General features: G+C 38.7%; 1 protein-coding gene across 1 annotated transcript; it reads right to left on the bottom strand.

Moving 5' to 3' along the window:
- Positions 1-2267: 2267 nt before the first annotated feature.
- LOC140144006 (arginine-binding periplasmic protein-like) lies at positions 2268-12406 on the bottom strand. The gene is made up of 8 exons (XM_072165833.1): positions 12071-12406; positions 10029-10098; positions 9091-9143; positions 8806-8934; positions 6690-6886; positions 4535-4612; positions 3326-3539; positions 2268-2747 (listed from the first exon to the last, which is right to left on the bottom strand). The coding sequence occupies exons 1-8, from the start codon at positions 12306-12308 to the stop codon at positions 2701-2703; spliced, it is 1026 nt and encodes a 341-aa protein (XP_072021934.1). The 5' UTR covers positions 12309-12406; the 3' UTR covers positions 2268-2700.
- Between the last annotated feature and the right edge of the window lie 572 nt (positions 12407-12978).

Here is a 12978-nt window from a genome sequence, read left to right as displayed (position 1 = left end):
GTGAGACAGGGATCTGATGTTGTCCAAAAATCCTCTTTAATTTCTCAGAGACATCTGAGACATACGGAATGTGATGCCAAAATTACGTGTGCTCGAAGAGGTAGTGGAAGCTTGTGTTGGTGGAGATGGATCCCCAGCAAACACAAAAACGTTTTTAAAACGTTTTAAATAAGTTATATTTTGGGTTTTGGTTTAGGTAAAAACGTTTTCATAACATTAAAATGTCGGGTTATATAAAGGTCATGAAATCGTTTTAAAACGTTTTGTATGAAAACACACTACAACAATATTTTTAAAATGTCTTCGAAATGTCATTGTAAACTATTTTTGCAAAAATTTTTGGCCAAATATTTTGTCAACACTTAAATAACATTATGTTAAAATATTTGCACCCAGCAAACACAGAAATGTTCTTAAAATGTTGCATACAATTCGTTTTAATAACATTTAAATGTCGGGTTATATTAAGGTCGTGAAAACATTTTAAAAACGTTATTGTAAATATTTTGGGCAAATATTGTTTGTAAAATATTTTTTCAACCCCAAAAATAACATTCTGTTTAGAATGATTTGTACCAAGTTTTTAAAAATGTTTTTGAAATGTTATTAAAACGTTTTTATACCCTTTATATAACCCGACATTTAAATGTTTTCTGTAAACATTTGTGTTTGCTGTGCAGTAAATTACCAACAAATGTTATTTAATGTTATAAAAATGTTTTATACCATTAATGTACCCTTAATATAACCCGACATTTAAACGTTTTCTGACAACCTTTTGCGAATGATGTCAAAAACGTTTTGTGTTTGCTGGGTCCTTTCGCGGTTTCAAGGCTTTTTGAAAAGTCCAATCCTTGTATCCGCAGGTACCTAGGGCTGACTTGAGGTATTCGCGTTCAACCGATTTAGTTTCCTCTGTCGAAGGGATAGTTTCAGCACGATGATAGAGTGTTTTAATCACACCGAGTTTATGGATAAGCGGATGATGGGAGTCAAACAGTAGATACTGGTGTATGTGTGGCTTTACGGTATACTGATGTTGAAAGTGTGCCGTCACCCTGAATTTTGACCAAACAGTCCAAAAAAGGCAACTTGTTGTCGTCCGTGCCCTCTTGGGTGAACTTGATATTTGTTCGCACTTTTTGATCTTCACGAGGGTGTCATCGACGTAACAGAACCATTAAGACGGTACCGTACCACTGTACGAGGCTAGTGCAGATTGTTCGAAGCGTTCCATGTACAAGTTTGCGACGATTGGAGAATCAACGGGGTTAACCGATTCGTCTGTTTATACGCACCTCAAAGCAGCCAAGTATACTTTTGAGGATAAAAGACGTTATTGTGCTCGACAAAGAACATAGGTGGTTCGAAAGAGGGGTAAACGAAGCAATATATGTTCGCAGGGAGGAACCAACTTTGAATCGCGGAGGGGGTCTACGCCACAACTTCAGTAAAATTCCTCGGCGACTCCAGTGTGACGTCACTCCTACCACCGTGACGTCACAGGTCAATAACACAGAGCCAATTTTACATTACTAGGACTGATGAAGCATCAAAGATATGACGTGATACTGCAGTCAACAAAACAACAAAAAACAGTAAGTCCAGTTGCAAAGATTTATAACCTAATCTAACTTTATTCAACTACCTGGATGATTGAGAATATTCATAGATATCTATTTGTTTATTTTTTTATTTTTAAGCTCTTTTTGAAATAGATACGGTATGGTGTATTTTATGTATTCTATTATTTCGCATTCAACATGTTTAATGTATACTTGTTATATTTGTTATTATATTATCTATTGTGTAATGGTGCTTTTAATTGAAAGGGCGTCTGATAAATGAGTTTTAATAATAATAAAAATTATAAGAATAAGATTTTATACAAATTATAACCACAAGACGGTATACATTAGGTAAACATATAACGTTTTATGTACACTTACAGGGCTGTGCAATAATTATTTGTCGGGATGGGTTTACAAAATGGTCTGCCAAAAAAAACCCCGTTTTCTCCCTGAACACATGCCAGATTTGGCTGTGAGGGACACTTGCTTTGAGAACAAAGTGCAAAATAAAGAAAATGCATATTTACAGTTGCGTACCTTCGCTCTTTTGAATCCCGACAAAAAAGAATCAACTAGATGGTCGCCAATTATAGATGCAAATTTGGTATTTTGTTATATTTCCCTTTTTTAAACCAAATGTCCCTCACACACAAGGTATGAAGTGTTCATTGTATTTTTTTTAAATACACTCAAGAGTTGACAGCACTGATGTGTATATTTATTTTAATATTCTGCACACCAAGGATATTGCAAACAACCTTTTCCATGTACATATCAATTTTATCGTACATAGAGGCATTGTCTTTAATAGGCGGTTACACAACAAACTCTCTCGGAATTAAAACAGAAACAAAACAACCTCATCATATTGAATTTAATATCGTAGTATTATCATGATTGTAGTCTCAGCATTCCCTATAACTGGTTTCGATTGTAAAAACAAGGCGCACGATTAGGTTTTAGGCTATCAAACATGACCAAAGTCTGACAATTCCTCCTTATATATAATTGAAGACCGAATTAAAAAGACTAGTTTGCGTATGACGTCCTGTCAACCAGACCAAAAATGCCGTACTGCACAGGTCAGCAACCAATCACGACGCGCCTTTGCCCTGACGTCAGGCGCAAACTACATCCCAAGACATACATCGGATGGATCATTTCCACGTTGGTCACCTGAAGATTTAAAAATAACAACCATGTGATCACTAAACCGACAGAAGTCAGCATTAAGCATGTGCCGCATGTGTAGGAATACATGAGAATCTCCTGCCTTTATCCCTTCCCCACCTTTTCTCCCCTCCCTCTCCCTACTTGTAGGCCATTTCAAATCAAGATCGAAAAAGTTCGAAAAACCAGGTGCAGTGAGCGGTATTTATTATGTAAGCAAAGGGTCAAAATGACGGACAAGAAAAAATTTCATGAATCAGTACCCTTTTGAGCGAAAATACAGCTTATTTAGCCAATGTCAACATTGGATGATCAGATATATATTTTCCTAACATATTGAAGTAATAAAGCCTCCGCCGGTACTTGGCACGTCACAATATAACAGATATGGAACAGCAAATGTTCGTACTTTTTCGGCACTTTAGATTTGGACCAATTACTGACACATAAACATCAATCTCTTATACACAAGACACCATGCTTGATGGGCGTCTTTCATGTAGCTGCGCAGATATTTTGTGTCCAGGCCAAATAGTTTATGCAGCCGCAATTTCGAGATCGGAGAGATGATACATGCAACTTACCATGTGCGTCTTTGAGATCGTTGCAGATCTGCCTGTATGTTGAACTCTGTATAAGGCTATCTTGTGCTGGGTTCCACCAGTCAGGCAGACCATTGTCCAGCCTCGTCATTATGCTAACGCCACCATTGGGCAAATAACACGAAAAGGGATTGTCTAATAATTTCGTAATAGTCGATGGTACATCGCCACGAAATGACGAGAAACCAGCATCAACCTGGATATTAAGACAATTTAAAAATCAAGTTACTGATCTATAAGAGGCCTCTGTCCATATCGCTGAACTCTGTGACCGGTCAGCCCTACCACAAACTGCATAAACTCTTTGACAACAATTTCGAGAGTTGCAGCTGAGAAGCGCATATGTGACCATCCACCACAACTGAGCCCGGGTGTCGCCAGTGCCACTATTGAGATATGCTCCATTGAACTTAACAATAAACAATAGGAAACAAAGGATTTATTGACTGTTTTATTGATTTTTCACCACTTAAATGTCAAGTACTACAGACATGATATACATCATTTTAAAGCAGAATATTTTGGTTGAATATCTCAAAAATGATGATTGGCGACTTCAGGGCTCAGTTGTGCTGGATGGTCACATATATCCCACTAAACCCATATAAACATGATAAACCTTTCCAGCAAGTTAGATTTTTTCGAGTTTCGTATAGGTTACATCGGGACAATTAGTGGCGAGCTAACTTTTTAGCGAGATTATTCCGGTGCCTGTCCATGGGGTTGATGTATATACTACGTCATACCCCCTAGAATAGTGCATGATGGGAAGAAGAGAAGGGGAAAGGGTCTATATGACGGACCTGGCCCTTACACCGGGACCATCAGTAGCTATACTACGTCATACCCCCTAGAATAGTGCATGATGGGAAGAAGGAAAAGGGTCTATATCACGGACCTGACCCTTACACCAGGACCATTAGTAGTTATACTACGTCATACCCCCTAGAATAGTGCATGATGGGAAGAAGGAAAAAGGTCTATATCACGGACCTGACCCTTACACCGGGACCATTAGTAGTTATACTACGTCATACCCCCTGGAATAGTGCATGATGGGCAGAAGGGAAAAGGTCTATCTCGGACCCTGGAATATTGCATGGTGGAAAGAACGGAAAAAGGTCTATATCCGAGACCTGGCCCTTGAGAAATATATTTCTTTTAAGATCTAGTAAAAAAAATCAACTCTACCTGTCCATTAACGATAGCGTCTATTAACACCTGGAGTAAGGCAAAATGTCGAATTTGAGTCGAAGGCAGATTGTTTCCCTGTGCAAATGCAAAAAAATCAATCCAATCAGAAATTTCTTTTATATCGAACGAAAGCTAACACCCCCAAAAAAACCACTTTTTTCATTTCGTCAACAGATAATAGCAAGGCGAATGTGGTTAATCTGTTGAAAACGACCCCCAAGCACAATTTTTTACCAAAATGTAGGTTTTAAAAGTCAAAACCTCAAGTGTTGCTTACAATATTTTTCAAATTTTATGTCATTAAATGAAAGAGCACACTTATATTGTCCATATACTAGCTTCATTTCAATGAACAATGGCCAATTCTCTTTAAATTGCAGATCTAGTGTGCAAAAATGTTACTATTTCGCCTGTTTTGTCATACGGTTGTAAATTCAATGAACTATGACTTTGCTAAAGAGCGCTTACAAATTGATATGATACGTGTGAAACCGAATAACCTGGAGATATTTAGATCTCGGGATGCTTTCTGAACATCCAGTTCCTTGTTTCTGCATCGACTTCATCAGTGATACATGTAGCAGTCTATTTGGCAGTCCCATCGATATATACAATATATCTAAACATAACGCGAAGACAATTTGGGATCTGAGACGCTGCATCTCTTCTTGTCAACTGTTGTCAGTCAAAGTATGAAATACTAAATATGACCAATTGCGGCCAGTTGAGGGCGTTAGTTTTTGGCAGCCAAATGTCGTAGGCGAAGAACGCAAGAACACAGGAATAAAAATCCCTTTAAAGGGAATACCCAGGCCGTACGGAGGTCACATGACTGCACAACCCCCCCGGACTGCCCCACCTTGGCTCCACATAGCTGCAAAGAGGTAGGCAGTGTATGCAGTAAGCCTATATAAAACACAGGTCTTCTGATCAGTCAAGAAGGTGGTGATTCAACCAAAGAACTAGTACTCCACAACTGAGCTATGATTGCTGAATAAGTATATGAACTACCTGTATGCTACTACTAGCCTACTGCAGTCAGAGAACATCAATCCCCATTATGCCAATATGTTTTTATATAAATGTATATGAATGCATGTGGTGTTACTATGCTATAGAACATTTGGCTCAGAGGTCACAGCTAGGATATCAATTTAAAGTAAATGATTTGGTACATGAAGATCAATCAAAACTAATTATGAACTTGAGACGGCCAGATTTAGTGACCTTCTCTGTCAAACATTGCACAGATTCTCATGTTGAGTATCTGTGATTTTTGTGAGTGAGAATGTTTCACTGGCAAATGCTTAATCAATGCTTAATTATTTTGATAAAAGTAGGCCTATATCAAACAGTCTAAGTGGAATAACTTGCATGATGGGAGCAGGAGGATTTTTTACAATTAATTTAGTGTCCGATTATAATAGCAGACTTTAATAGTAGTAGTTTAATGGTTCCTTCTAATTCAGTCTGTGATGAGAACAACAATGCAATTCAAATCATAGATGTTTAAGAAGTGTGACCTCAGACCAGCCAGCCAGCTAGCCAAGTTCATGAATTAGTGGCCATGGCCATTCACCGGTCAACTTTCATATTGCAACATCATCCCTATATGTCAAAAAATAACTTCATAGGCTACAGAACAGCTGTACGAATAATTGTCATGGGGACTTGAATGAGGTTAATATTCCATCCATTCCCTGGGTAAAGTCAAGCACTACTGAATATAGTTTTATGAATTTTGTCATGGGGAGTGAGGTTAGTTTTTTAGTAGCCTGCAGATCCATTAGATACTCTGCATTATCCTGTAAAATAATTTTAATGAGGACGAAGCAAATGCATTTGGCTACTTCGTTTCAAAGTAGCCAATTTGGGTTCAAAGGACAAGGTCTAAACTGAATGTAATATCACCAGGCTGAAGCCTGGGTGAAAAAACATCGGGTTGAGTTCATTTATGAAGTGAAAATGAACAAGGCAGAGGCAACGTTGAGCTGAATTTATACTCCATCGCTAAGCGACAATTGGTTTCTAGCCAATGTTGTTGCGTGTGTTTTTGTTGCGTTGGGTAAAGTGCGCTACATCATTGGTCAAATACAATCGCTCTTTGCTCAGCAATGTAGTATAAATTTAGCTTTATGCCAGATATACTCACCGTTACACCTTGTTGGCGTTTTAGACAGAACTCGTCGCTTACGTATCCGTCAATGAAACCTATGATTTTACCAGTCAAATCAGTTGGGTCAACTCCTCTAGGATTGTTACTCTTCACTAATAGATAGCTACTGGCGGACTTAGTAAATGGTTTAGAGAATCTGAACGTGCGTGACCTGTCGTAGCTTTGTGCCCATCCTATAACAAAAGAATAGTTCGCACTATTTGTAATGTTAAGTTACAAGAGTGTGAAGAAGGTAAGGACATTGATCATTTGGTTCATTTGAGCCTCTGCAGTAGCAAAGTTTGTCAAAGTATGCTGTTGCTGTTTGGAATGCTTGGTTAACGTTGCTCATGCCAACAAATTAGGACGAATCCAGAGACGCGTTCTTCGTATTATATTGGGTGTCATTACGCTGAATTATACGATCATATCTTGGAAGAGTGCAATAGTTTTGTCGGACTCGGATTCGACACCCTCGACTTCGGCTCGAGTCCGGACTCGGACACAAAAGGACCCGGACTATATTGGGACTTGGATACAAAGTGGACTTGGCTCGAATGGGATGAGGCACAGTGTCATCGCCCCGATATCTTCATGGCAGAAATCGCCATGGTAGGTTGAATCCACCGCCACGCATGGCCATTTGTATCGACCTGTTTAATAGTTTTGAGTCGCATAATGGGCCGAAGGACATCTGACTAAGGCTACTGACAATAGCCCCGATTAGGCCGGTGACTGACCTCGCCGAGTCGAGCATGGTCATATACTTTTAGACTACCTATCACGATTGGCCTATACAATGCGCTATATAATTCGGCACATATAAATCAGAATTATTGTCAGTGTCTGACTCAAGACGCAAGCTTCTATCTCAAGACGCAAGCTAACGACTATCATATCTGTTCAAAATATATATTCAAGTGCAAGGAACCATATCTGGTTTCTTTATACGAAATCATTTACGGGAGATATTCATCATTTTCTACCCCGGTATCCAAAGATTTTCGTCTCATATCAAACTCGTGCATAGGACATTCACGTGTATCGATCCCGGGTATTGATTTTAGTATCTCTGCAGAGAAAGTAATTGACCTTTTCGGTAAATCCCATAAGCCTTTGCGAGTACACCTAAGAACTCGTCATTCTGCGTCACGCCGCTCCGCGCCGATGCGCACATCGTTTATCGAACATCGTTACTGCGCATTGCAAGTCGGCGTGACGTCAAATGACGAGTTCTCAGGTGTACTCGCAAAGAGTTTATGGGATTTACCGAAAAGGTCAATTAGCGATGTCGGTGTGTGAGGTATTGGTCTGTGTGCGTGAGTTTCCTGTAGACCATCAGCTTAACAGAGCATCGGATTTGCGAATGATGAGGGTATCGATACGACATTGACCCATCATGCTCTTTCTAGATGAGTGATAAGTAATTGTCAACTTCGTTTTCGTTGGTAATTTCTAAAAATGCCACCGACATACCAGAGCCGCAGTTTATTGGTAATTTCTAAAAATGCCACCGACATACCAGAGCCGCAGTTTACAGTCTAACGGGGCTGTAGCAATTTGTTGTTGTTCTAAAAACTCAATATACAAATATATGTCTATATGATCCACTTCTGGGCGCTAGTACGCCCTCTGTTGGTGATCACTACCAGAAGGAAGGATCAAGTACCATCACTCCGAAGAAGGCCTTTGAATAAGATGGCCGAAACTGTTAGGTCAGTATATTTGGTTTTGACAAGATGAACATTCCTAGAATTGTATCACACAAACCTAATGGATTTGTTTCAGGACTAGAATATTCCAGAAAAAATCGATAGTGTTCAAATTAACCTACAGAATATGTCCGATTGTCTTCTCTAATCAGAATTATTTATCAATGTACGGTTGAATATAAACCACATGGGTACCACTGTCTCTCTCTTAAAGTGCCCCTGATTCGTTAATTACATGATATTCTTAGTAACCAATCGAAATATAACCTTTAGATCTCTTAGCAATTTACTGGTCTAATCCCCTACTGACTATTCTTAACATATCTCTGATTGGCTCAATACGAATTATATAGTATTATCTAACCAATGAAAATAGTTCTTATATGTTCACTTTCACTTACCTACGCAGCCATCGTACCATCCACCCATTAACCCCACGCCTCCTCTTGTTACCTCTCCAGCCTGCGAATCCCAACAGCGGTTGTGTAAATCCCATATCAGGCGGCAATTCTTGTTCGCTCGCTTGCAAACTATGAAATGTAAAGATAAAATATGAGTATAAAATTTTGCAGCCTTTTCACATTTGATTCATTACCATGGTCATGTCACACTCGCTCTCCTAAAGTTGGGTAAAATGAATTTGCCGTTTTTTAAATTTAAATCCCATGGGAATTTACACTACTTACCTTCAAATGCAATGTCTACGTGGAATCCTTTGACCTGTCCTGTTAAATCATCGCTGAAATTAAATAATCAGGAAAGTCTTTGTCACTTTGGCATTATAAAAGGAGTCATCGGTACCTAACCGAGCACCAATTAGACGTGATGCCTATAAGTGTCTGTGCAATATTTATGTGCGCCGTGAAATGGTAAAAATTCCGAACGGCATTCGCGCCAAAATTACTCCCCATATTAGCAAAGTACCAAATTCGGGGAACCAATTTCATGATGGGAGGAGCGTAATAAGCATGTCACTTATTTCAACATTTTCATTGTGCTTTCTACGCCCTTAGTGCGTATACTGCATAACATTAATACGGTGCACCAAAAATTGCCTTCCATCGCATTTTGTTTTATCAGAAAGTCCCACCCTTTTTACTTCCTCCCGCGGCTACATAATTATTGCACGGCCCCTGAGAGACACATGTATCAACTAAAACCATGTGATTAAAAATGACAGCATATTGGGTTTTTTTTTTTATTACATCGGCTATAATAAGTGGTTCACTGCAACTTTATAAAGAGTCGAACCTGCAATTTTTACAGGACGGAGTGCCCATCTCTCTTTCGTTGGCGATTAGGCTAGACTCTACCGTGAAATGTTGTTGTGGGAGATCGCCACACCGAGCATGTTACCTTCCCAGCATTAAAGAATACCGGTACCCATTTATACATCTGGGTGGAGAGGAGTAATCGAGATAAAATGCCTTACTCAAGGGCACAACTGGGGCTCGAACCTACAACATTCCGATTATGAGTCAGAGCCCGTTCCGCTCGTTCACCGTGCTCCCTTGTAACCCAATTTCATAACTTACATTTTTACGATAATTAGCCCAGTTTTTCATTACGGTATATGTTCCTTAAAGAAATTGTCATATCGTAAAGAGATCAAATTAACATTTACATATATGCTTCGTTGTTGTCCAGGTGACCAATAGCCAAGTTCCATATTTTAGTATCAACCGCTCCAGTACCTGAAATTGAAGACAGAGAGGGAATAAACTATAAGCTCTTATACAGAGACAGATTCACGGCTCTCCACATACAAATACCTACCAGCCTACCCAACCCATGTAAACCGACATCAACGCTCTAAAGGCAATCAATGTCAACGATACAAAACCACAAATGTCCACTTTTTTTCGGAAAAAAAGTTGAAATCAGTCCTAAGTTCACAAAGGTCCCACTTTTTACTTCCCCGCACGCCCAATAAATCCTGGTTACGGGTCTGGTCTTTTAATCTAGGCCCTATGTGTCAGTTCATTCTAAATTTAATTTAAACAAGAAACGTCTTTATAAAGACAACGCCATGGATGAAATTCATGTTTCATAATTTTACATTGACAAGTATTTGAAATGCTACAATGTAGTATTTTTTGTTTGTAGCATGCGCACATGCACAACTAACCGGGTGGGAAATATTGTTACCACCACCAATGACATACTATAGGAAATTTACAAGAATTTTTATGTTGAATGCTAAATTGAAAATGTGTGCTAAATAGGTCTACATTTAATTTATACTTGTGACTCATTACTCAATCCCAGGGATTCTCGGGCTTAATCCAATCTTTATTTTCTGAATGTGTTGATTATATTGTTACTATTAACTGTCCAGTTGCTCACTTGTTGACAGCTTATCCGTAGCCTGGATCAACAGGGGTGCAATTGTATCATTTTCATAGAGCAATTGTTCAAAATGTTTAATGTCAAATGCTTCCTAAAACCTTATTTGTGAACGGATTTTCATCGTTGATAAAACAAAATGTATGTTTAATATATTAATTGTTTCATTAATAGCAATTTCCCAAGTTTCCATCCATAAATAACCATAGATTATTATCTGTTTACAAAATAAGTGTTTATTTTCAGATTTGCAAAGCGCAGAGCTGTAAAGGAAAGTACCTGCTGTACTCAACTGGGCCTATCGTCTACTGTATCTATTTCCCGTTAGATCAAGGTCCGTACCACGAAGGTGAATTCTAGTGTGAAATACTGCAGATATCCAAAATAAGTTGTTAAAGAAATAATAAATAAATCCGTCCAAGATACTTTCAGGGGTCATACCAATTTGTAAGCGCTCTTTAGCAAAGTCATAGTTCATTGAATTTACAACCGTATGACAAAACAGGCGAAAACTAACATTTTGCACAAGTTTTGCAATTTATAGAGAATTGGTCATTGCTCATTCTAATGAAGCTAGTATATGGCCAATATAAGTGTACTCTTTTATTTAATGATATCCGGTTTGGGGGTTAAAAATTACCAGTAGAAAATGACGTTCTCCGGTATTTGGCCGCGAATGCCGGCTAAAGTTTCTCCGCTATTTCGTCGGCATTTATCCTTCTAAAACTAGGATTTTTTTCCGGTGAGAAGAGCCGGTTTTCGTCAATAGAAAACCACAGCCTCCGTATCCTTGTTCGCCACAGTGGAGTACTGAGGCTTTGAAAGGTTTAATCGCGAGGGGGGGGGGTTGGTGACAACCGGCACATATGCAAATGACATCAGCGGCATCGGGTATTTACCCGATATTTAGCGCAGTAGAAAATCACGGTGAGCAGGAATATTCAGGTATAATCTCTACCCGGAATGATTCTTTATTATACCGTACGTACAATAGAAAAATGCTGATTGTTGTAGTACAGTAAAAGTTACCCAGAATGGATTTTAGAAGGAATGACATAACAACGACAACATCGAATTGGATTTGAAAACAATTATTGAAAACCTGAATATATTAGCTATAGAAGCTGTATAGGCCCTACTGCAACTCATTGAGCTCTATTTACCTCTGGCTATTGCCTTCTACACGTGGTCACCTCCATACAATAGAAGAACTCGGGGAAACTTAAATTTTGATGTGAAAATGAAAACTGTATTTAAGGCAGCGGTAACGTACGGAATATGCTAATTTATGTAATCTACGTAAACCCTGCTATCTCTCACCTGTCATGCCATTGCTTGTCCCACCTATCACGCAAGTATTCCCACTTCGACTTGAAAACACAACCAGTGATATGATAAGAGCTACAATGGCAGCTAGACCAGTCACCATCATTAGAACGAGGTACAACTTATTATTTGCAGAAGTATTGGCCTGAGCCATATTCATTTGTAGTTCTTCTCTCATCCTGAAGTATTCTTCGTTGGGTTCTTCTTTTTGCTGTTCTGCTGCGTTTGACATTATTTGTAAAGTGTGCAAGACGTCGCGTTGAGGCTTTTTATAGTGCGTATAAAACGCTACTAAAGTCAGTAATACTACGACCTTACAATAAAAGTTCAATAGCAATGATTGTGGAAGCGATAGGAAAAGATTTTTATCATTGGTTCCGTTCAATGTCAATTTAGGCTTTCCTGTAGAATTTTGCTTGGGTATTATAGGACATAAAGGTTTCTATACTAAAACGATTCTCTTATAAACCATATATGCACCTCGATAAGCAAACAGTGAATATTGTCTCTACACAGTCTTATGATTACACTGCACGGTAGCATCGTAACAGCATGAGTGCATAGCATCGTAAGAGCTGTGTGATCTTCTAGATGGAAAATATGCCTCTGTGATTGGTTTTTGTCAAAACCTTAAGTGCTCCCTTCATCCAATCAGAAATTTTTTATATTGAATGAAAGCTAACACTTCCCCCTAAAACACCTTTTCTCATTAGGTCAACAGATAACGAAATTCAGTGTTTGTAGCAAGGCGAATGTGGTAAATCTGTTGAAAACGACCTATCCCAGCTCAAATTTTGACCTTAAAGCCATGTACGATCTTTTTTCAGAATTTACCTTTATTTCTTTCAAAACCGAGTTTTTGGCATATTTGTAATACTTACACATGTTCTAACTTAAATCTA

This window comes from Amphiura filiformis, unplaced genomic scaffold (genome assembly GCF_039555335.1).
Source record: "Amphiura filiformis unplaced genomic scaffold, Afil_fr2py scaffold_36, whole genome shotgun sequence".
In the NCBI taxonomy this organism is placed as follows: Eukaryota; Metazoa; Echinodermata; class Ophiuroidea; order Amphilepidida; family Amphiuridae; genus Amphiura; species Amphiura filiformis.
The sequence above is the reverse complement of the archived record's forward strand: the minus strand, read 5'-3'. Positions and strand labels throughout refer to the sequence as shown.

Excerpts from the sequence above, each read along its gene's own strand:
- LOC140144006 (XM_072165833.1), bottom strand. The coding sequence starts at position 12,308 with ATGTCAAACGCAGCAGAACAGCAAAAAGAAGAACCCAACGAAGAATAC. Across the intron at positions 8,935-9,090 it reads CGTAGACATTGCATTTGAAG|TTTGCAAGCGAGCGAACAAG; the intron begins GTAAGTAGTGTA and ends TACATTTCATAG. Across the intron at positions 6,887-8,805 it reads ATGGTACGATGGCTGCGTAG|GATGGGCACAAAGCTACGAC; the intron begins GTAAGTGAAAGT and ends CTTTTGTTATAG.